The sequence below is a fragment of the Elgaria multicarinata genome, chromosome 6 (assembly GCF_023053635.1).
Source record: "Elgaria multicarinata webbii isolate HBS135686 ecotype San Diego chromosome 6, rElgMul1.1.pri, whole genome shotgun sequence".
NCBI lineage: Eukaryota > Metazoa > Chordata > Lepidosauria > Squamata > Anguidae > Elgaria > Elgaria multicarinata.
This window is the reverse complement of record NC_086176.1, coordinates 109503012-109528995: the sequence shown is the minus strand read 5'-3', so window position 1 is coordinate 109528995 and position 25984 is coordinate 109503012. Positions and strand designations below refer to the sequence as shown.

The 25984-nt window shown below is 41.1% G+C and overlaps 1 protein-coding gene across 2 annotated transcripts in view; it reads right to left on the bottom strand.

Moving 5' to 3' along the window:
• The window catches only part of SMAD2 (SMAD family member 2), a 55452-nt gene extending 32959 nt beyond the window's left edge, over positions 1 to 22493 (bottom strand). For both annotated transcript variants that reach the window (XM_063128264.1, XM_063128265.1), the window contains exons 1-2: positions 22383 to 22493; positions 4347 to 4631 (exon numbers count right to left, since the gene is read on the bottom strand). In XM_063128264.1, the coding sequence (XP_062984334.1) occupies positions 4347 to 4582 (236 nt within the window). In that variant the 5' untranslated portion in view covers positions 4583 to 4631; positions 22383 to 22493. The remainder of the gene's footprint in view (positions 1 to 4346; positions 4632 to 22382) is intronic.
• Positions 22494 to 25984: the final 3491 nt, after the last annotated feature.

Sequence of the window (25984 nt, the reverse complement as noted above, 5' to 3'; positions counted from 1 at the left end):
TCCCCTTCGTGTCAAAAAGGTTCCCCCTTTGCTCTCAGCAAATACTGCAATTTTGATAATTATAGGAAGAATCAGATTTTGGGGGGAAACCAGATTTTGAGAATAAGATTAAGATGCAAGAGCACTGTTTATAAATTAGGAGAGTAAAGACCTGGATAACAGACATCGGCACAACAATCGTATTCTTTGTTGTTTGACAGAACGTATAGTTAATACAGAACTGAGCGTAGACCAGGCTACGCCTGAAAACATATTCAGACATAATCCAGATTAGATGGCTCAGATAAGAAACCAAGGATATTGTAATCAGATTCTTTAATGACAGGATCAAGCAATTAGTTCAGAATATAGTTTGGCACAATCTGTGTTGTAGATAAATCTTATCTGATCTTTCCCTCTTAACTTCCAGCAAATGTATATAAAAAAACCCCACTGTTCTTCAGCATGAAGCTATAGTTTATGGAAAGGGGGCTCCATCTAAGGCCATTTCTACACCTGTCAAACACATGGTTCCAAAGGATGAATCCAGTTTGCTCTACAGCATGGCTTTTGGAGATTTTGCTGACTTCTTTAAATAAGGAAGATCACTCCCATATGTTAAATTATCTGGACTCTTTAGACCACATAAATTCCAAGAACATACTACCCCCACAAGATCACATTAATCTTTTGTAAATAGAGTTAGGGTTACTATTTTACTTTTCTATATTCTGAACAACCAAACTGATTAGGGAGGGTCATGGGGCAAAACTGCCTCTTAAAAAGAAAGCCTTGTTTCTGGCTTTCATTGCCAACAGATCTACCTTAAGTATCTAATCTTGAACACAGTATGGTGACATTTGTTTTAATGCTTTATGACATGGAATTTCATAAATTAGGCTGTTTTGCATAGTTCATATTTACGCACCTATGATTTTATTAAGCTCCAATATTATTCATCCCACATATTATTTTAAAATTACACTTCCCATATAATTTTAATTCTTTTGCCTGCTTTGCTTACATCATCTGTATGGCAGGGCAACTGCTAACAGTAGCCATAGACTCATTGATACTACACACCATACTGTATAATAAGGAAAAGGGAGCAAATATTAAAGACAGATGCAATAAATCAGCCCATGATACAAAAAACATCCCGGGATCCAGGGATTTTCTAAAGTTTTCCTATCAGCATCTGAACACCCAGAATTGCTTTTTAAATTTCCAGGGGGGAGGGGTTTTTTAAGAACAATGTTACACATTGTAAGTTATGTTTATTTTTTATTTATGCAGAATCTCATTTGCCATTTTGTCACCCAGTCATTCTGCTATCCAGTCCATGCCATTTAGAATCAGTTAAACACTGATTGCAGTACAGCTCATGAACAAATCTACCTCTCCTTACTGTGAGAACGGTCCACTTGTTCCTCCTCTGTTTCTTAACCTTTACAGAAAGGTCACCAACATTTCCTTAGGACTCAAAGGCATTTGAAACATTCAATATTGCTATATAAATGGATCAATCTTGCCTACATGCTTTGACACCCATTAAAAATACTTAAAGTCAAGGAAGAAACATTTCCTTTTAGAAACCATGATGCCTCTTCCTCAATACTGCATGTTAAATACATAGATGAACAGTCCCCTTAAGCAACAAAATTGTTGCAGTGTGAAATGCTTGTTCACGGTTCAAGATATTCCATATTCCCCACCTACCCCAGATAGTGTTCTGTGTCCACTGAGCATATTCAGCCCCTGTTGTCCTCTTGTTCCCCTCCCTCCATTTTATTGGGGGGGGGGGGTTGTGCGGGGGACCTGACACGTGTGTTCCAATCCCAACTACATAAAATCTTTTATTTCTCCTTTGAGGTCTACGGGCAGCTCTCTATTCCATTCTTGAGGACATTACACCAAAGCAGCTGATACCTCCCTTTTGTACATGAGTGGTGAGCTTTTAGCTGCATGAGCATGGGGCAACTCGAATCATTATTATTAGAACTAGTTCTAGCCGTTCAAGTATTTTCTCAGTCTATTTTTTTAAAATCAGAGGTGGATTCAACACACTTGGACCAATCACAGGTACATTCAAATCTTTGAATTCTCCATTGCACTCTCACTTCTGTCCCTGGGGACTTTTTTTAAAAAAAGCTTCTTAGTGTGAACTATTCAAAGAGATGGTTCTGTCTACCTTAAGATACCCTTGAACTGGCTAGTCTATAGCTTTGGTATCATCAGGTTAGAGGCTCCACGCAGACACCCCTCATGGTATACTTTGTTTACCTCTACCGCCACATCTTGCTAAATATCCTATTGTGGCTTTCCAACCTTCCATTTGTGGCGCAGCCCAATTACACTGAGAGCACAATGTTTCTTCCCAAGACACCTGCAAGCCTTCCATCCTGAGTACATGACTACAAGCTTGGGCCTGCTGACCAGTTTGTGGGCCTCTAAGAATTCTAACGAGCTGTGCTTCATGGTGGATCGTGTCAGGGTCTCAAGTCAAGCACAACCACTCCTAGACAGCTCCCCTTCCTTGCCCCAAATTCTCTTGCCTCTCTCACCAAGTGATCTAAACAGTCAGAATGATCACACCATTGGATTCCTTTGGATTCCCTTACTCTGAAACAAGGCAATTACACTTGCTTGGACTATTTCTTCCTCCTTCTCCTGAAATTGCTGTAAACCTATCCAACCTGCCCCTCATATAACCCAATCTGTGCCATTAAAACTGAGAAATCCCTGTTGTGCTTATGCTTCCCAAGCCCTGTCTCACGATTTCCCTAGTGCCCTTTCCACGCCTAAACTTAACTCTCCATTTCTGTCTTTGCTACCTGCGTTACTAGGAATGGCCTGCCAGTCCAGTGCTAGTGGGTTGGTGCACTAACTAAGCCCTCTTCCTTCTGGGAAGTGTGACACTAAAATAAAGCAGTATTATTTCCCCATAATCTTTTGTCATTGAATAAATGACCCTTTTTGTTGAAATACAGTGCATGGTCTACTGCCTGGGCACCACACATCTGCAAAAGGTATTTTCTAGGTTCATTGGGTACCTGTGCACATATGCAAGTTCACACACACATGTAAATGAGAGCATCCAGTAACATCAGGCAAAGGCTAACAACCTGTGACTTGTCCTATGTAAATTTCTGGTGCAGTTTTGATTCACCAACATCTACAGCAGCAGTTAGTTTCTCCTCCATTACTTGCTTTTAGACAAGTCATGTAGTCTGGGCCTCCCAGTTTTGCATTTTAGTTTTGGGGTTGCTTTGAATTTTGTTCCTTCTCATATTTATGCTGCTTTTGGTTTTATGGTTAGTTTGCATTTCACTTGCTTTCATGTTTATTGCATGCTGCCAGGAGTACTTTATGTAATGGGTCACTGCAGCATACAAATATCTTAATATAAAAAAAACTTCCACCAAATTCTCCTTTTGCACATTTATCACCCAAAGGGCTCACTACCTCCCGGTTTCTAATACTTTAAAAAAATGTATTTTTCTTGTGTTGATCTTCCACCTTTCTTTGCTTGCCTTCTTGTGGATTTACATTTGTTACATTTCCTTCTCTTTTCAGTTTTTTGCATATGTTCAGACAGATAGCTTTTAAATCCATTATGTATCTTTTATTACCTCTTTACCTTTGCTAATTAACTAAGTTAGCAACTTTAACTATGCTAGCACGGTTATGTTTGTGTTCTCTGGTCACGCTATACTACACATTTTTCTTAAAGGGTGAGGATGCTTCAGTGACTGATACTATTCTGTAACGAAGAATTCTGTAACTAATGTTTTATTCCAGTCATATTTCCCAGTTCATCACACAGCCTCCCTGTCTTGTTATGTTGACAGCTCTAGAAGAAGAAACCCAGATATCCTCAAAATCCAAAGCAGAGGACAAGTAGACATTTTGAAACGGATATTGATAAACCAAGACCAACTCTTATAGTAAACACATGGTTTATACAACTGAAGGTAATTTATTGTTCAAAACTCCAGGATAACATTTACACGTGATTAGTTGATTGAAGTGTTGACCAAAGAAAGAGTCAGCCAATATGCCTTTCTAGGAATACATATTGGTAACAAGAAGCCTAGGTATCACGACCTAGCTATTAGATACTTTGAAATATACATAAAAGGAAAACTAGTTAGCAATCTCATTGTACAGATTGTAATGTGCTACACCCATAGCCCTTATAAAATACATTAAAACAGAGACAAGTTGCAATATGGCAAGTAAACCAACATAAAAAGAAACTCATGTCCTTATGAACCTTGTAGAAGTACTTTTTATTTAATGACAAGACATAAATAATTGTTCGATACATTGATCTGGATTCAGTTTCTGTTTTAGAGAATTCTTACCTTGGTATCGTAACACATTTTGTATTGCAGTTCTGAGTGGTGATTGCTTTTTCAAGCTCATCCAGTTGCCCTGTCTTCTTGAGCTTCTTGACCAAACTTTTCACTGCTTTCTCACACCATTTTTCTTCCTGACCGTTCTGCTCGCCCCCACCAGCGCCTCCTGAACCTCCAGCAGACTTCTTCCACCCTAACAGTCTCTTCACAACAGGCGGGGTAAACGGCAATATAGACGACATGGCCCAGGTGTAGAACAACTTATGCAATAGTTCAGCTGCCCTTTACAACCTATGGAAAAAGGAAATCCATTAGATTAGAGTAAAAGAACTCCTAATCTTTCACATATGTAGACTTCCCGATGACAATGTCTTGAAATGCTCATTTCAGCACAGAAAGCTATTACTAGTTTATTAGTTGCCCATTATAGAGGCAAATGATCCTCTTTTGCCAGTTATTACAAATCTGCTGTTGCTGTATTATTTTAAATCCTTGCATTGTGACCAAAACTTTGTATACAGGACGGTTATATGAATATGGCTGTACTTTGGGGAATATACACTCCTGTCAGTAATATTCTTTTTGCTAAGTATCAAACTGATAACCATGCCATTTTGTAGAAAGGCTATGAAGTTCATGGAAGTGGCAAGCCTCCTGCTAAGGCACTGTTCCTTCCTTTGAAGAATGAAACCCACATTCTAGTTTGTACCACAAGCACGTTCCTACCTACCTGTTCTCAACTGAAGCCAGAAAGACATGCAGTCCAATCTTATGCACGCTTAAGCTAATTCTGTGGTAGCCTTAAATATTTAATATTTTTAATTTCAGGGGAATTATGTATAATACACTGCACATTTTTTTACAACAATGTCCATGATCGTTTTAAGATATATTAGAATTACACTCACATCTCATGTACAACATAAGAATTGCGTTTTTATTAAATGATTTTGTCAGGTAACTGCCATGCCCCACACCCACCTTTCAAAAAAGTAAAATAAGCTCAACCAGAAGCAATGACTGGTTACTGCCTGGGCAGACCATTGTTTTCAGAGATGGAAGAGGGCATACTATTTGATTGGTAGAGAGAGAAGGGGTTGATTTCCTCTTCTTCTGTAGCCCCCCACCACCACACACACACTGTTCGGAGGGTCCCTCAACATTCTGGAGCAGGTTTTTGGGGGACACCAAAAGTAGTTGAAAATTGCCCCCTTTTCCCTCTAGTTGGGACTGCCCTGTGAGGAGACATCTCAAGTTCTAAACCATTAAGATGCATATTTATAGAAACTGCCTGCTTTACTTAAAACGGGCCAGATCCAGCCTACTAGTCACACTTAAGATCCCAGTGAAATCAATGTAAAAAGTTACTTATTAACACAACATTGAGTTTAGTGGGAACTAAGGGGAATTAACTTCGTCTGGCTCCAAATTAATGTTTGTCGGGATAAATCCTCAACAAATTCAAATGACATCTGATTACTATGAATCTGACCTGTGGATTTTGTAGCAGACTGGCTTTTTTCAAGTTACACGGATGTGCGGACTGGGCTTTTGTTATTCTTTTACTTCGGTGGCAAATTGGGCAAGTATGCACATGCAAATTTAATGGAATTCCTTGCAAACAAATGAAATTTGTTTATGTTCTTGATGGTTTAAAATTTTGTATACTTGTTTTTATCTTCTGTGAACCACCCAGAGAGCGCTTCTGCTATGGGGCGGTATAAAAATGTAATTAAATAAATAAATTCTTACACACACAAAATCAGATGCTATTACTGAGCAGACAACAGAATGAATGATGCCTGACAATTCACAGAACAGACAGAATGGGTTTAACAGTATCAGTACATTCCTAGTTTCCAGTAGTTTCAAGCCTCAGCAGCTAGGTTGGAAGACAGCAGAAACATCATATTTTAATAGAGAACACTTTTTTTATGTGTGTGTTTCAATATTATCATATCTAGAATTTGTTTAACAAACAGAAACCAATAAAAATAGTATCTGGATCTTACAAACATCAGCAAAATCACTAGGTGGAAACAGACTTCCAATTTGTACTTTTGCATTACAAAACTAGGCACACAAGACTGGCTGGGAAGTTATTTTATACACATTTTATAAGTTGTGAAGCTCTATTAAAAAAGTTACAAGATAATTGGCTTTAAGTGCATCTTTGAGCCAAAGCCATAGGGTCTTGAATGTGTGTATATGAGTAGCATGAAGCTTTGTCACAGCACCATTTGCTATTTTCTCATGAGTAGGCCCATGAACATCAATGCATTTTTTTTTCAGATTTATTGCTTACAAAGCTCAATGCAATCCAGTTTGAGAAGAATTTTGTAAACAAGTTTCTGGTCTTAGCGGCTGCAGACACACGTGATGACAATCTCTGTAAAATTCTCAGGTGCCAAAAGGCTAGTTGACATGCTTTCTTTTGGTTCTTGGTCATGTTTTTCCCCTCATACATTTCTCCCATTTGCAGGCAACCTTTCCAGTCCTGCAGGAACCTTTGTAATGTTTTCCAGACCCACAGATGCATTTGTCATTTTGACCCATGGGCATTTACTCTTGGGATTCCCATTTTCCTTGCCCCTCCTCCATTGCCTAGACCCTCACTTTCCCTGCTCCCCTCACCTTCCTTAGCCCCAAACAGCAACTCCACCTCACTTTCCACACTTAGGCACCACTGGAGCCTTAAGAAGGAAGCCAGAAGTCGGCAAATCAGGATCTGATCTGCTGACTTCCTGCTTCCTCCTTAGGGTTTCAGCACGGAAACGTTGAAGTAGGCAATGGGGAGGAATCACGGTAAAGTAATGAAGGTGTGCATGGGGCATAAGAGGAAGAATTGGAAGGGGGCCTTGGTGGGCGGCAGTGCACCCATGGACAGTCCATTGCCGACCTCTGAGTTATCCATATTTTCGTTGTTAACCTTACAAGAAGTCCAAGATAAAGGAAAACCACAATTACTGGGCTCCAATGGATATAGCTGAAGACCCTCCAGATGTTGAACTCCAACTCCCATTAGTTCCAGACAGTATCCCAGGAATGTGGGGAGTTGTAGTCTAGCAACACAGGTTCCCTGCGACTAACTGAAATAGATATCTAGATCTGGTATCTTCATTCAAAATAAGAATGCATTAATCAGTCTCAAGGACATTTTAGTTAACTGCAAAGTATCAACTCCACTTTACAATACCATCGCTATTTCCTCCACACCCCAGACTATAATAAAAATACAAATTTACTCACAACAAGCACCTTTCACCACTACCTCTTTCACAAGCATGACAATCCCCCAACCTCCCTCCTCCTCAGCTTGGGAAGGGGGGAAGACGATTGTCCCTGACTTTGCACATCTCTTTAGAGGCACTCAAAGCTCAGTATGAGATCCGGCACAAGTGACCCCAACCCTCCATCTTCACCATCATGACTACAGGTTTTAGCAGACTAATATGTCAAGCTAGAATGCGTGGAACCCAATCTGTGAAAAGAGCTCTATTCATCCATTCAACAGGCAATCCCATTCTAGTGGACTGCAGAAAACATTTATAACAATTATGGATCACCCAGTACATGGCAGCATAAAGAAAAAAAAAGGGGGGGATCCTAATTCACACACTGGTCATTTTCATTCAATGGTAAAGGGGCAAAATGATCCAAAACAATCCATTTTCTGAAACGTTTGCCACAACTGAAGCTTTGCTCAGAGATTGTTAAACCTACCACCCGAAACTAGGCAAATTTCAGACAAAGTAACAATACTGTTTACCTTTCAGTAAAAGGAAGTGATTTTATTTTCATAAGTAAAAGATCTCTAGGGGATTTGTTCTCTCCCACTTTAAAAAAGGGGAAGGGCAGAATTTTAAAGAATATGATCTTCCTGTTCTGGGACACAAAGTCTCTATCCATTCAGCAGCCACTGCTGATTCTAGATTTTGGTTTTATCAGACAAAAGGCCACTATACCAAGATTGTACACGATTGCTCCTGAAAATGCTCTGGCAATAAGGAAAAGAGAGAGATGAATAAGGAGGGCCCTGAATCTCCCTTCTCTACAGAAGTACGATGAGGCAGGCTGAGAGAAGAGGGGGAAATAACAGCTTGCTGAGCAATGGCTTGAACTCCACCCCAGTTCAGTTCTTCAGCTAATCATGCAAGCTGTGATAGGTTCTATCCAGTTAATTCAACTGAAAATGAATGGGCTGAAAAGATTCAAGCAGCAAAGCCACACTAACCAGGGTGGTTAAAAATCAATGGGTTTTTTTAAAAAAAAAATCCAAAAAATTGGACTTTTTAAATTTAAATTGGATTTTTTTTCAATAAAATGCTTTTTGAGGAAAAATCTATCTAAAGATAGTTTTCTATTTAAGATACATTATAGCCCAAAGGTTATTCATTATGAAATAAGGATTAGTTTTTAATTATGGAGCATGAAGCTGTATATTCATGCAATGTTTAAATTTTTTGGTAAATGAATTCCATTAATCCATTCACAATGTCATGCTCTTCCAATTTTTCTATCTAGAAGATATTATGAATGAATGCCTTTGTTGAATAAGTCTTCCGACCATTTCAAAAAATCAGTAATCATTAAGAACAAACAGACATAACTTAAAATTTATGATTTAAAATTTTAAAACAATATACAGTTCGTATATGATATATTATATATAACTGACAGGTAATAAGACCCCTTGTATATTACAACATTTGATAAAAACTATTAATTAATCCATTTTTTCTAATTCTTTTTTCCTTATGCTGGCTGCTTTAAGAGCGAAGAGAGCAACCCTCTGGGTCACAAAATAGGTAGAACCACGTAAGAGAAAGGACAATTTACCCTTCACTGTCCAGTCTCTCATGCGTATTAAAAACATAGTGTTCTCTACATTTTGAATACAAACAACGTTCAAGAAAATAGTGGACTAAATCTTCTATTTCAGGGATGCCACATATACATAGTCTATCTTTCGATGGAATACCTTGGAATCTACCCTGTAACATCACTGTGTCAATCAGCTCGAATCGAAGCCGGGTAAAGGCTACTCGATGGACCCGTTTCATATCAAAGAACAGATGCTTCGTTTTACAATTCTCAAAACTGTGAATTTGTGTCTGCAGAGATCACAATCCCATTGTTCCTTTGCAAATATATGTACACAGAATCAACCCCTTACCTCTTAAGTGCTAAGTTTCAAAAAATTCAATGAATAGAGTGCACTTTTTGGGGGGGAGGAGAGTCACATGATTAAATCAACTCTTTGAGTATGATTTAAATCATGATTTAAATCAAATTGAGTTAAATCAAATCCACCCTGACACGAACTACTGAAATGAAGGTGAAAGGTTCCAATTGAGCAGCGGTGCACAATCCGTGGGCCACCAAGGGCTTTACTGTGGCCCCCTGCAGGAGCCCTGACCTCATCCCGGCCACTGAATTCCCGACCACCTGTACTCTCCAATCCATTCTCCAGAGATGATCATACAGATTGCTCTTTCCCTACAGCTACTACCAACATGGAAGAGTGATGTGTATCCAGTTTTCTGGGGGAAAGAGTAAAGAAAGCTCTCTAGCAGTGAGGAAAGGACAGGATACCATCTACAAGAATAACAACATACAAAAACAACAGAAAAGCGTTTCAGATTCCCTGAGTGTAACAAGGATTACAGAAGCTTCACCTGACACCAAGTCTAAGTCACTCCACCCCTGCTGACTTGGACACATACTAAATTCACATATGCTCTTCATAACCACATCAAGTGATAACTTACATGTGCAGAAAAGCCAACACAGATGCAACTTCCCAGACTATATTAAACACAATGCTTTTCAATGGAGCAATTGGGACATTCTCACAGTGAAGGGAAGAAAGAAGTAGGGACCTTTCAAGTTTTTGAATTTTGGGGACCAGTGCTTTTTAACTTGTTCGTCCACCATGTTCAGATTGAGAAAAGTGTTTTCTCACATTTACATTCTACCCTTCTTCCCTGGAGCTCAGGACACTGTGGACTGGGAGCAGGGTGGGGGTCTATTTTATCCTCACAGCAACACCATGAGGTAGATTAGGCTGAGAGTGACTGTCCCAAGACCACCCAGTGAGCTTCGACACCAAGAAGGAATTGAATCCAGGCTACCGTGGTCCAAATCGAGCACTGAACCACTACATCACAATAGATATACAGAAAACCAAAAGTTAACACATTAAATGATCTGGCAGGCTATTTGGGGAAGCCATTCCTGCTCCAAGCACTACATCACTGTCTAATTTCTTGAAAAATAAGGAACCAGGGCAAGCTCTCTCACAACTAGGAAGTTTGGAGCAACTCATTTGGAAAAAGACACTCCCAAACTACCTACGACAGAAGACTGGGATGGTCAAACAAAGAATATTTTACCGCACTGGCATTCCAGCAAGGGAACCAGCATTCCTCCCCACTGGATATTTTCTAGATTCTCTAGATCAGGGGTAGGCAACCTGGCGCCCTCTAGATGTTTTGAATTACAACTCCCACCAGCCCCAGCCAGCACAGCCAATGGCAGTCCAACTCTATAGATTGCTCACCCCTGCTCTAAGCCATTCTCCCCGAGCACACTGAGTAGCTGGTAAATACCTTTCGGCTGCTGAATCAAGACAGAATTCTCAAGATGCCAAAAACACGAGGAACCCCCACCAAATATGAACAGCAAAGAAGAGTGCTTCTTGGATCATGATGCATCATAATTTGATACACAGCAATATAAACATTAACAACCGCAGCTAGCAAGTTTTAACTCCATGTTTCTATGGTAGATAGAAGGTTCGGGAGGCGGAAAATGTAGTAACTTTTAAACGCCTCCTAAAAACGTATCTTTTTAAGCAAGCGTTCCCTGGTCTATAATGTATTCTAGTTTTATGTGATTTTAAAGTTTTAATCTGGATTTTATCGTTTTAGTTGTAAACTGCCCAGAGAGTTCAGGCTGTTGGGCAGTATAAATGTGTAATAAAATAAATAAAATAAAAATATCCAAAATGTAAGCATTTGCTAAACACATGTGAAACTGATAGCTTAAGCCTACTAGGGGAATAAGATAATCCAAATGGGTACCTATATACCTACTAGCTTTTGAGCTACTTCATAAAATACGGATCATCATCCTTCAATTTTCAGGGCTTGAAACGCTTCAGAAACATCTAGACCAGTGGTTCCCAATTAGCTAAGTATGGCGGACCCCTTGTTTTTCAAATGCCAAGCCATGGACCCCCTACTTTTGAAAAAAATGTTATCTCTATGGTAGTTACCTGTGCGAAGCAATTTTTTGGAAAAAATAAGGGGTAGCCCCTAATAAGCCAAAGATTTTAGGTATACTAAAAAACAGACCATAAAATCTGTGCTATTACCATGCAAAAATGACAATGATTTAGTTAAGAATATAAAGACGAATTTAATTTTACTAACGTCTAGTTTACAAATGAACAAATTATGACATGTCTAGCAGCTACTTTTTGTCCTGAACAATCCCTTCCACATCAGGTTCAATATTTCCTATTTATAATCTCAAATCTGGATCAACATCGAGCTGATTTCTATGCTTGTTCTTCATAAATCAAAATGCTGAAAACGTTTGTTCACAAAGATATGTGGAACAAAAGGGAACTAGATGTTTCAAAGCTTTTTCACCTAACTTCTTATAATCAGGAAAAACCTTCACCCAGAATTGGTCCAGTCTATATTCTTTGAAGAATGATTTCGATGAACCATCACAAGTCACGTCAACAAGTGCATCTCGCTCTTCCGCAGATAGAGTTGTTAGTTGTACGTCACCACATTCAAAAGGGTTCCTTATCCATGAGTTTTCAGGATTAGGGAAAGTAAACTCTGAAGCTAGTCACTAAATCATGAAGGTGCTCAGTGATTTATATTTTACTTCTGGTAGGAATTCGTCATCAGTGGACTCCGGAAATGAATGGTGAATATGTGAATGGTGCCACAGACCCCCCTGGGTGGGTTATGTGGACCCCCTGGGGTCCGCGGACCACCAATTGGGTACCACTGATCTAGAGTACAACACAGAACTTTAGGAGCTTGAGATTTTTCCAGCCCAGTAGTCAACTGGGAAACCTGTATCACCCTTTAGGAAGTGGAGTCATAGGCTTGGGAGGGGAGAGGAATACCTTTGAGAAAGCCAAGGGAGAGGAATAGATGGGTTTTTTAAGCTGTGATTCATACTGCGTGTGCTCTATAGGAGTTATGCAGCCATGAACTATGCAAGTGTAGTTGGAAGTCTTATAATGTTCGATGGAACTTACTCCTAAATGTATATGCATACATTTTTAGATTTGGATTTGGTTAGTGATTTTGGGAATGATGGAGCAGCTTTGTTGTCTTTAACCAAGTCAGGGGAATAGATGAACTAAGTTCATGCTTGTCTTTTCCTCAATTTTTCCTAGGTTTCTTTTCCTCCAATTCTCCTGATCTATAAAATAAAGCCAATATTGTTATTGGAGATACTTCAATGTTGGCTGTAAACTACCATCTAGTTCTTCAGACCACAACAAGAAGCTTGTCCACAAAATGTACAAACAGAAGTGTATAAATAGAAACTAGCATAACAGTGAACTAATTTCACTAGTAGATCACAAATCAGCTATGGGGCAGTATATAAATGTAATAAATAAATCATTCAAGTTGTCTTTGGTCCAGTAGTCCCAGTTTATACCAGAAAGAAAACTCATTTGCCCACTTTAACTTTTCTCTTTTTTGGTGAAAAACATAATTCTCTCTAAATATCTATAAACCATCAATGGAAGTCAACCAATCTGACTCATCAAAGCATGGACTTAGAATAATATATATTTGAACTTTTAGGCACCTCAGTTTCTTGTGGCCTATCACAGACCACAAATACCAAAACTTTCTGCTCCATAGAACAACTGATCCGATCACATGACCGGCAGCAATTCAGTTTAACCGATCAACAATTGCAAATATTCTAACAAAGTAAGCTTAGGTATTGTCTTGTGACTTTACAATAGAAGTAATTAAATCCAATTTGGAAAGCAGAATTTACAGCTCACTTAGCAAGTCAAGCCTCTAAAGGGATGCTTCCAATTACAAAATATATATGCCTAGTCCAACATACATCTGAAACCCTTTAAATTGTTTATACAATAGTCAAAGATATAGAACAGAATCAACTTTTCTTCTTCTACATGCACTATGCAAGTTTGTTGGTCTCATGATCAAAGCACAATCATAAATACATGATCCAGACCCCATTTTTCCAGAAGTGGGAGGGAGCCTAGAAATTGATGTAGATTTTGAGAAGGGATTGTATTAACACTGCAACATAGGTTTTAAATCTCATACCACCCAACACTGTAATAAGAACACACCCTAGTAATAATTATGCTTAGTTACAATTTAGCCAACAATAAAATACCCAACTACATCTGCTTTAGCTTTTACACACTGCAAGGTATTTTGCAACCTCTTTTGGAACAGTATTACCACTTTCTGATATTTCTTAGTTCCTCTTATACAAGTAAGGAATTATGCCATGGCCATTAACTCATTATCTTAGAAGGGGAAAGCCAAAGAAAACCAGAAGTGTGTTAGGACTACTACATGGCAATGAAAAAAATAGAAACAAATGAATGACTTGAGAACTTCATAGCAGAGGGGAGAAGTTAAGGTGCAGGCCTGGCTCCAAAACAAGCATCTGATAACTCTTTAAGTTGCAAGTGATCAGATTCTATAAACCCAGACCCCAAATTGGTGTCAAAGAAACTATCCCTTTGTTATTTCAAGAAACTTTATATGCTGATTTACCATATAGTTTAGCCTATTTTTTCCCTGTGAACCAGAATGCTACAACTCGGGAGTGGCAGTGTGTTTTTTTAAAGAACAGAGCAGCACGCTTGCCATTCATAGAGGAGACATGGCCCACTCACCTCCCCAAACCATTCCACGCTCATAGCATGAATGGCCTTACAGGCATTGTTGTGTTCTATTGCGCTCCCATATCACTTGCCTATGCTGGTCCTCTCATGTGAGGAGCATGGGGAGAGGAAGAACCTCTCTATTCATCACAAAACTCCAACAATTAGTACTGTTTGCAAACAAGGTGATTTCCCTCCCTCTGCTCTAAATGCAGTATTTATCAACTGATAGAGCTATATGCAACATAAGACTGAGGAGGTAATTACAGCCCAACAAGGCCTCAGACTTTCTCCTAACCACCAAGTAAGTGGCATATAGGTCCGTCACCATACAGCCACACCACAGGCTAGGGGAAGAGCTTTTGAAGGCCAGATAAGGTCTACAGTTCATACAATGTCATTTACATTAGCTACACTTTTAAATATGGAAGTAAATGGAACTTTCACGAGAGACGTATAGACTTTATTTTTGTTCTAAAAGCAGACATAGTGGCGGTGAATAAGGTTAACCTTGTTTGCAATAAGAAAAGCAGCCATTTTGTATGAAAATAATAGTTCTTAGAAGTATGACTTTTTAATTCAAATTATCTGGCAGATGTAATTTTCTCTGCCAACTGATCAACCTAAACAAGCAATTTGTAGCCCTCCAAATGTTTTGGCTGACAATTTCCATCAGCCCTAGCCAGCATGGACAATACTGAGTGGTCATGTGAGTTATACGCCAAAACATTGGAGGGTCATAAATCTCCAGCACCACAATTTTTGCTATCATAAACACGTAGCGGCCTGTTTTAGATTGTTGTCTAAACCAAGGTCCAAGTGCAAGAAACCTGGTGTCTTCCAGATGTTTTGGGCTACAACTCCCAATAATGCCTGGCTAATGGCCATGCTAGCTGGGGTTTACTGGAGTTGTAGTCAAAATATCTGGAAGACACAAGGTTGCCCATCCCTAGTTTAGACTACTTTGAGCGAGATTCAGGCTCAAGCTCTCACCATCCTCTCTTCTCAAGCAAGAGAATGGAAGCTTCCAATCTTACATCTGACTAAACTACAATTTCTGATTACATAGAAATTCAGGAAACTCTGACTTTGGCTAAATCTTGTTATTAAAGCAAACCATGATCAAACTATGATTTGTTACGTTGGTTTCTTTACCCATAGTACTCACATGATCATACAGCAGCATAGTAAATAGTAATAGTTACTGTAGCATGAGTTTCAAAGATGCCATACATCATAGACAAAAAAATCTGTATTTTTGAGTGTACACTAGGATAAACATAAGAAGTCTTTATTCAGAGGTAGCTGAGATATCCTACATTTAAAACTCAATACAAGTAAAAGTTTAAGAACCACTTTGCAGAACAGAACACAGGTCTGAAGTCATCCATGTACCTTCACAAGCACCTACGGCAATGGAAGTTCTGTTTTGCTATTATGGTTAATAGCTACTGGTAGACCACAAACCTTAAAACCCTTTACAAACCATTTAAACTAGTGGCCACCAACACATAATGCAATAGAGAACTCCACAAGTTAATTATGTGTTGTATGAAAATCTTCTTTATTCCCTAAACTAATGTCAATTCATCTCATTGAGTGACCCCAAGTTCTATTATTATTATTATATTTATTTGTATCCTGCCTTTTGCCCAATGCTGGGCCTCAAATTCTAGTATTATATATAGGAAGGAAATTCCTCCTATCCACTATGATGTCATGCAACCACCAGCAAATTTCAATTGTGCAAACACTTAACACTGTGGAGATAAAACACATGAATTGCAACCAGAAGGCAAGATTTAACTACACAAAGCACATGATCTAGTTGCTCAGGGACATCTCTACACTAGCCACAATGCGGAGAAGAGGGCTTCCTTCCCCTCTTCCCTAACCTTATCATCTCCTTCCACTGCATAGACATAAGTGATATCCCGCCCAGCCTCCAAGAGGAGAGGGAACTAACTAAGTAACTACTTAAATGGGAAATTGCTCAGTGTGGTTTTACATTAGTGCTCCCCTTCTTTCTAAAGTGTTCCATCCAGCAGATCAGAACTCGAGTCCTAATGTCTACTCATTGCCTTGTACACACTCTTAACAGCCATAGGAAAATACTTACATTGCTGGTTTTAAAACTGCACTTACATGATCAAAGGAGTTTACATCTCACAAGAATGCAGCCATATGAAGAAGTGATTACTACTTGTTAAGACTGTACATCAGAGGTAGCCAGCTGGCATTCAGATGGGGCAGTAGCTGGCCCAACATATTCTGCAGCACCCTCATCTTCCACTCAAGCCACCTTTGACTTGCAAGATGCGACTAACCCCGACAGCTGCCCTTCCAAGCAGGAAATGAAAGGAGAACTCTCATTTCCTGCTTGAAGTAGTGCCTATCAGGTGTGAAGCCATGCTTCTCACACAAGATTTGACATGGCCAGAGCCACCACACAAAGTAATTTTGTTCAGGAAACTGCACGGGAAGGTCCAAACTGAGCACGAAAGAGCAGGTCACTTCTCTCTGTAGGCAAGTTATCCCCCTCTTTTTCAAAACGCCCAAACAGCTCCAGAGGCCACTACATCAGAGCAAAGGCAATATGCCAGTAAGCCAGGGGGCTTCAGATGCTTCTCAGCCACCCTTCCAGCCAGCTACCAAGAAGCTTGACTAGGAGAAACCAGCTCCTTAAACTAAAGAATTCTGCCACTCTTGCCATGCACTGGAGTTTCCTATGAGACTACATGCCCCTAATCAAAGCCCCTTTATTCCTGGTGATGCACCGTATTACTACCTGTCAGAACAGGCAGCCAATCCATTCCCTCAAAGGAATGTAACAACACCCACAGTATCTATGGGAACACATTAGGGTACAATCTTATGCATGTAAAAGCCCTACAACTCCCAACATGCCCCAGCCTGTCTAAACGTATATAGGATTGCACTCTGTCGCTTATTGGTGACAACTTAAACTTTTCTTCCGCTCTTAATGGTTTCTATTATATACATTTGTGACACCATAACATTTTTACAATGAAAACTTAGCAGCAGCCTCTCTAGGCGGGTAACTACAACCTCTGATATTTAAGACATCTAACACATCATTACTTAAGTTTGTAAATTTAGATTTCCCATCAGGTGCGCAGCCAGAAAAAAATAGTCTAATAACCTCCTTTTGCTACAGCACCTTTTTAAATACACAGGTGTCAAATACGAAACTGAGCTTCAGTTCAGCTTATACCAAGCTTCTTGCAAGTAACTGCTTGGAAGAGGTAAGATCGCACACAAGCCCTCTTCTCTGACATTATACTGCTCGGACAACTAGATCACTCATGTGAGCCATTATCCATAAGAGTAAGTCACAATCCTGGTGCAACTTCATCTTTTAGAGCAACATTCCCAACCTGGCACCTTCCAGATGGTTTTGGACTACAGCTCCCATTACCCACAACCACCCGTATTTGACACCAGATGGTTTTGGACTACACCTTCTATAGGCCATGTTGGCTGGGGCTGATGGGAGCTGTAGCTCAAAACATCTGGAGTGCAACAGATGGGGGAATGCTGCTTTAGAGCTAGTCCCAAGTTAACTCCAGGGCCCGAAGGAACTTTCATCGGTCCTTGGCAGCCCTAAAAAATGGTCATCACGATGTAGTCGAATCTCTGAATACTATTATGCTGGGAAGGAACCACAGTATGGCAGGCAGGTCTATTATCCTGAATCCATCTATCTCTGTATTGTTGACACTGATTGGCAGCACCTCTCCAGGGTTTCAGACAGGATTCTTACCTAGCCCTACCTGGAGATGCCAGGATCATACCTGGGACCTTCTGCATGCAAAATGTGCGTTCTACCACTGGGCTACAGCCTCTCCTCCAGTTATTCACAAGAGTATGTCCGTGAAGACAATATTAAGCGATCTCAACTTGAGTATTTCTATTCAATTAAGAACTGAAAAAGAAAGCCTGAAAACCGATTTGCAGTTAAAATAAAATTAAGTACAAGTGATTGTTTTCCTAACTTTACAATTGTTTTTCTACTCAGAACTAGAAGTTTTACATTTGCAACTGCACCTGATATCCTAAAAACCAAAAGAATCAAGGCATGAAAACCAAGTTTGTAGTAGGTTCTCGAGTCTGCAGGAACTTCCATTTCCATTAGACCAGGACATACTGGAGTAATGTTAACCCATTATTCTCAAAGAATGCAGTCATTTGTTCATTAGGTTGCAAAAGCTGGAATGACAACTATCTTGAACACAAGCCAGTCTTGATTAGTAAGTGAAAATATTTCAGATACATAGTGTGGGAATATATATTTTTATCTTTAACATCTTTGTTTATATCTTTACCATCTAACTGTATTCAGCTCAATGGTACAAGAGGGTAGCTGATCACCCCCCTGCTCCACAGAACCCCTTGAGAGCAGACCAAAGCATCTCATACGCTTCCGTGGGAGAGAGAGGCAAGATTGCTGGCTGTTTTTCTGTGTGGCAGTGCTCAGGCAGGGGGCACGAACACCATGGAAAAGTGGCTGTATTGGTGGCCGCTTCTTGTCTTGTGGGGGCCGTTTCAAAGCACTCCAGGGGAACACTGGGGGACTGAAAACAGCCAATGGGCCATGTACAGTCCACCCCTGATCTAACTAGAAGCACCCCAGAATCATAAAAGATAGACCTTACTCTTTCAGTTTCAGAGCAGGTATGATGCATTTAAGCCTGGGCTCAATTCCCAAATGAGCAATAGATTCAACTGATGGCCTTGGGCACCAATCCCCTTTAAGTGTAAAAGGGAGTAGCAGCAATATATCGTGACTGGGTTATTGCAAGAACAAGCAAAGAGATTATGGAGCATTTTCAATGTGCAAAATGCTATTTAAAAATTGCTCTCCTGCTCTTCAGAGTGCAAAACGCCAAAAACCCTTATCTATTAGAACTGCAAGATTTTGAAAACTTGCAGATTAGGACAAAGGCAGCATGCCTCATTCCTAGACATTGCAGCCTTGCAAATAAATCCACGCAGGTTAAAAGTCCACAAAAAGAATTACTAGTCCACACCATTCCACATACTTATGTAAATTATTTGTGACTTAAAAAGAACATGTAGCCCATTTCTAGACATGCTGTCTGAGGACTAAGTCTCATAAACTTCAATTCACCTATTTGATCATTTATTTCCACTTTTCCCTGCTTAGCCATTTTGAACCAAAGAGGCAAGTAACTACTTCCAAAGGCTGCCTTAATGATGCTTTTAGGTACCACAATACATCACACGCTTTCTGAAGTCACTATGAAATTGAAACAATTTCAACTGTTGAAAGGCTTTAAACCGTATTCATTTTTTAAAGCTGCTGGTTTACACTTGCTTAGAATTTGTTATTTTAGCAGGGTGGCTCCGACGGGGCCCCTTGCATGAGCGCCCCAGACCTGCCAGCAGCCCCTACCACTAGCAGCCGCAATGTAGTGCTTCCGTGGGGCAAGCACCGAAATGAGCAGAAGCAAAACACACTTACCCCTGGAAGTGCTACACTGTGATTGTCAATGGCAGGGACTGTGTATGCAGCACAGTTGCTGGGCCAGTGGGTCTAGGTCACCCACATAAAGGTCCTATTGGATCCAACCCAATGTATTAATGTTTTATGATTGTCTATGTAAGCCTCCTTGTGAGGGCAATGCCCTAAAAGGCAACCAAAATATACTTACATAAAGATATAAAAACAGTTGAGACCAGACCGGTTTGATTCTTACATTAGGTGAGTGATGGGGTAGAAGCAATCAGCTACTCTCCACCTTCCTTACCTCTTTGCCTAGCAAGCCTATTTTAAATTCTTTCAAGCAGACGTTTATTGTTTGCCACATGAGCACATAAGGTACGCAACTTAAATTACTCTGGAACACAACTCACTCCACAGAAATACACTTCCCAAGTATTACCTTTTACTGTCATAATCAGCCTTTCCTGTATTACAAGAACAAATCTACCCCACTCAGCAGTAAATTAGCCTGGAGAAACACACTTGTGCATAATCCATCAGCCTAGACAAGAATACCAACAATTCTTGAAAGCCACATGCATTCACTGCTACCAAGATATAAACTGCTGAATACCCCAGCCAGTATCTTGCACACATTTGAGATCTTGAATGTACACAACTGTGAGCGAGATTGTATTGCTCGCTTTTTAACACCTCATTTCAGAAAGCTTCAGCATCCTTTTTTACACCTTTTGAGCAGTGCATATGTGTCTGACCAAATGCTAAAAGTGTGTGTATGCAAAATATGTAGCAACCACTTCACTTTTTATGACTGGAAACTACTTTAAGAGCCTTCCCTCTCAAAATACAACATGTATCCTTTATCTGACAAAGACACCCTTTCTGAGACAGGACATGGGATTTCCCCACTGAAGAAAGGTTTCTACAAAGACTAAATTCTGAGGTTAGGAAAATGAATAGACGTGTGAAAGAAATGTAAGTGAAGAGAAATTATTTCCTTTGTATATTAAGTACAAACACATACAGAGAAATATTTCAGTCAGTGGTGGTGGGAGCTATGCCTGCTTTAAACCATTTGGGGTAAGAATGGGAGAAAACATTACAGAAAACCTCTTTTGTCCTAAATCTTGGTTTTGATGGATCCCCAAAGCTAAAACCTTAAGTCATTTTTGTTCCATTTAGGAAGAGAAGACAAAAACTACTCTTTTAATCTTATTATTGGTTTGCTACAATGGTTGGAAGGGGGAAAAGCTTAGGAGATAAGGAAGGATTGCCCTAAAGCTCCTTGTTTTGGCTATTTCCTTCCTAGCCTTTCTGGAAGGCATGGTTTGAGTAACTACTGTACTCCCAACTACTTCATTGTTAAGAAAGGGGCAGCAAAAAGGGCTTTTGCTGTTTTCCTTCCCACTACAGCAGAGATCTTGGGTGTTACTACGTTTCACCCCATTATAGTTTTTTAAAAACAAGTAGTGTATTGGCTCCAGACCCCCCCTCCAGATCCCAGCAACAGAGAATGCAAATACACCCCACAATGCTAAACACGTTTACTGAGCAGCAAGTCTGCTCTGCCTAGTGTTTTTAAATTGCAGTCTTAAACACACACACACACACACACACACACACACACACACTTTTACTTGCAAGGAAGCATTATTGTTGGTTGAGAGGGAATGAGGGAAATACCAAACACTCATATCCGCAGATTTCCATTGCTCGACTCTTACCCACTACACAAAAAAGGAAAACTAACAGTTACAATCCTACCCATGTCTACTTAGAAGTAAATCCCAGTGAGTTCAGCGGGACTTCGTCCTTAGTAACTATGCCTAGGGCTGTAATCCTTACGCACACTTACTTGGGAGCAAAAAAAAAACCAACCCGCCCCGCTTGAACTCAAAGGGGACTTGCTTCCGTGTAAACGTGCCTTTGGATGGGGTTTGCACGACGCCCGATCCTATGCACCACCTCCGCCTCGCAGCAAGTCCGAGGAGCTGCTCGCTCGGTGGGGATTTCGTGGCAGCCGTCGTCGTCGTCGTCTGCAAAGCGGGACGGCCGACTTGTTACACGAGCCCCGTTCTGTCGGAAAGTTGCCCCCGTCCGTCCCCCCCGTGGGGAATTCGAGGCGTGCTGGCTCCCAAGCTGAAGCGTCTACAGGCGAGGGCTGCGATCCCACGCACACTTTACACCTGAGGAGCCAAGCTCTTCGAATTCGTGGGAGGGGGAGGGAGAAGGGGGTTGCTTCCGCCCGAGAGAAGAGGTGCAGGATGGAGCTTGGAAGAGAGGGAGGGGCGACTGGAGGGGGGACAGCAAACACACACACACCCGATCATCTGCCGCCTCCTTTCAATCTGAGCCCCTCAAAAGCGGAGCCTTGTGGGGGGAGGGGGCGGATTCCATCATCATCAGCACCCCCTCCCCTCCCCCGGAGGAGGCCCCCTCCCCTCGCCTCCCCTCCCCCCACCGCAGCACCGCCTACTCCCACCACAACAAAGCGAGGGAGCCACCCCCTCGCGCAGCCCAGGCCCGGGGCCTAAACCGGCCTCTCAGCCCGGTCCCAGTCGGCGCTCCCCTCCCCCCTCGGCCCCTCACCGGACCATGGCCCCCAACCATCCCCCCCGCCACCTCAGAGACCAACCTCCTCGCCCCCGAGCTGCGCCTCTGCCACCCTCGCTCCCTTTCTCGCTGGCTGCCCCTCACGGCTCCACACCCGCCATTGGCTGCCGAGGGCCGGCCCCGCCTCGACTCCTTTTTTCACTCCCCGCTCAACAACTCCCAGATCGGAGCTTATTGGCCGCAGAGGTCGTCCATCACGAGGAAGCTGCCGTACGGAGTGGATAAGAGGGTGGAAAGGGGCGGGGTTAGGGCTAACGCCTGTCCCTTCCCTCACCCTTCGCCCCGCCTTCCTCCGCTCGCTGGCTGCCTCAGCTCGCAGCGATTGGCGGCGGCGGCGGCCAATCGCCAGGGTGCGAGGCGCGTGGCGTCAAGTGGGGGCGGAGGGAGGAGAGGAGGGCGTGAAAAGCCGCCGGATTGGCCGCGACGGGTGTCAGGTTGGACCTCGCGGCGCTTAGTCCCGCCTATCACCCCAGTCTTTTCCCGGCATTTTCACTACTAGGGGTTGGTTGCGCCAGGGGAAGATGAAGAAGTGGGGGCGGGGAAGCTGGGCAAAATTGGGTTGAGCCGCAAAGCACTGGAGATGGAAGAAGGAGTTTGACGGAGTCTTCCGCCAGTTGCACTAGTAACCTTCCGCGCAGCGATTGTCCCTCACAGCATGGAAGAAAAAGTCCCAAACACCGCCACGTACTAAAACCCAACAAGCAAATTAATAAATGTTATCTGTTCCCTCAGAAAAAAAGTATTTTTTTGTGGTCTACATCCTTCACAAAAATTAAACCATTTTCTCTCAGTCATATTTCCTTCCCAACACCACACCCAGCTGTGGTATAATTGATGCTGATCAATATGAACAGACACAGTACAGCTGCAAAAATAATTCACCAACAACTGGCCATCAAATTCAACCTCATCAAACAACCAACACGATACTATACTTACTCACCCAAAACAATCTTGGTAAATGCAGATCATAAAATATACTGGGACAGAACAATTCGCATGGACAAGACAGCACCTTGCAACCGATCAGACATAATAGTTATAAACAAAAAAGGAGGGGGGGGAAACCCACTTACCTTATTGACATAGCAATACCTAATGATAGAAATATTGTACAAAAGGAAGAGGAAAAGAGAGGAAAATATACAACACTGGCTATGGAAGTTAAAGAACTATCACAACAAGAAAAAGTTACAATTATTCTGTTAGTCACATTTGTCACTAACATCACATCAAAAAGATTTACAGAAAACTTTCAGAAACTGGGCCTACCAAAATACAGCCACACCAACATCCAGAAAGCAGTCATGCTTTAAACATGTTCAATAGTCAGAAAAATTCTGAATCCGTAAAAGACAGCATGACTTGGCAATGCCCGTCATGTTCATCTAGAAAACTACCACAAGTGAGAAAAGAGAATCATCGTCATCATCTGCAACAAAACAATTGTCAAACGTAACAATAGAGGCTATTTGGGAAATGAAAATTTTATTGATGGAAAGTCTGTAACTGAACATTTGATTAATAATAAACCGTTTTGGTGGTTAATAAAACATTTGAAAACTCATGTTAGATACATATTCATACACAACAGGGTGTTGAGGGATGGCTGAATGGTGTCACATCAATGTTCTGAACATTTATTTTTTTTAAAAAAAAGTACATAGTGAAGCCCAGAGGTTCTCAGCTGGCAGTCGACGAACTCCATTCAGCTAGTCCATGGAGAGGTTGCAGAGCGGATGAAAGTGTACCTGTAGCTGGCCCTGCCCTTCTTTTATTTTCCCCTGACAATGGAGAAAGAATCCATTTTGACCAGGGCCGGATTATCGAATAGGCTAACAAGGCCCTGGTCTAGGGCTAGTGATTGTTATAATATGGTGCTGGTTTTGGCAAAGATTCCAGCAAAAGCTTCCTGCACTAAGCGGGGGGGTTGGACTCGATGGCCTTATAGGCCCCTTCCAACTCTATTATTCTATGATTCTATGATTCTAAAAGAAAGAAATGTCATGAAAAGATGAATTGTGTATATGTTTTGATTTGTAGAACAACAAATAAAGGTTGATCAATTGGTCTGTTAAGATCTCTGGCAATTTTCAAGTGGTCATAAAGATAGATAGATAGATAGATAGATAGATAGATAGATAGATAGATAGACCATGTCACTCCACTTCTGAAATCTCTTCATTGGCTTCCAACTCACTCCAGAATCCAATATAAACTTCTCCTGCTGACCTTCAAAGCTCTTCACGGTCTAGCTCCTGCCTATCTCTCCTCTCTCATCTCACACTATCGCCCCGCTCGGGCTCTCCGCTCCTCTGATGCCATGCTTCTCGCCTGCCCAAGGACCTCCACTTCCCTTACTCGGCTTCGTCCTTTTTCTTCTGCTGCCCCTTACGCCTGGAACGCTCTTCCAGAACACTTGAGAACTACAAACTCAATCACTGCTTTTAAAACTCAGCTAAAAACTTTTCTTTTCCCTATAGCCTTCAAATATTGAGTTTGTTCTGACTCTATACTGTTAGCTTCTCCCTACCCGGTGCCTGTTTACACTTCCCTGTGCCTGTTTGCATTCTCCTTCCCTCTTTATTGTTTACTACAACTTATTAGATTGTAAGCCTATGCAGCAGGGTCTTGCTATTTACTGTGTTATCTGTACAGCACCATGTACATTGATGGTGCTATATAAATAAATAAATAAATAATAATAATAATAATAATAATAATAATAATAGATAGATGGATGGATGGATGGATAGATAGATAGATAGATAGATAGATAGATAGATAGATAGATAGATAGCTGCAGGTCCAGCCCATTTATCTTAAAACCAGTGAGCTAGACCTGGTTGGGTCATGGTTAGGACCCAAAACTGGGTCACTTGACTCACAAGACACACACCCACACACACAAGGTGGGACACAACTAATGTTTTCTTTGGTGGCCATTCTTGAAGAAAGGAATGTCAAAAAAAGATCTCAACACAAAATTGCTTAAGTACAATTCATCAAGAGAGTCAATTCTATTTCTTGTGGTATGACTAAGGTCAAAGGTTTGTGTTGATTTTCATCACACTATATGTTAATCAGCTCATTATTGCAATGATGTCTAGGTTATCATGAAGTTTTGTGAATGGCAACTATTCTGGTAATCACCCTTATCCGTACTTTTTGCATTTCAATTTCCTCTGATGACACAGTTTACATCTCTCTCCACCCACCCCTCATGAGCATGTGCATATGCAGCTGCTAATGTGAGGTTAACACTTGATGTATCGGATGAAGTGGACAGTACCCATGAAGGCTTGTGCCAGAATAAATGCATTAGACTTTAAGATGCCACAAGACTCTTCATCACATTGTCGTAGGAATTGTTTAAGGTTTTGTTATAAGGAAAAACGGCCGGGGAAGGCAACGGCAAACCACCCCGCTATAAGGCCTGCCAAGAAAACATCAGCAAAAGCTGGCATCCCTCCAAGAGTCAGTAATGACTCAGTGCTTGCACGAGAGGTTCCTTTCCCTTCCCTATAAGGAAAAGGGGAAGAGACTGTAAAGGACAAAGATAGAGTGAATAAGAGAGGGATACAGGTTATCTGTTATCTTTTCTGCACAAGGTGAAGACTGTTT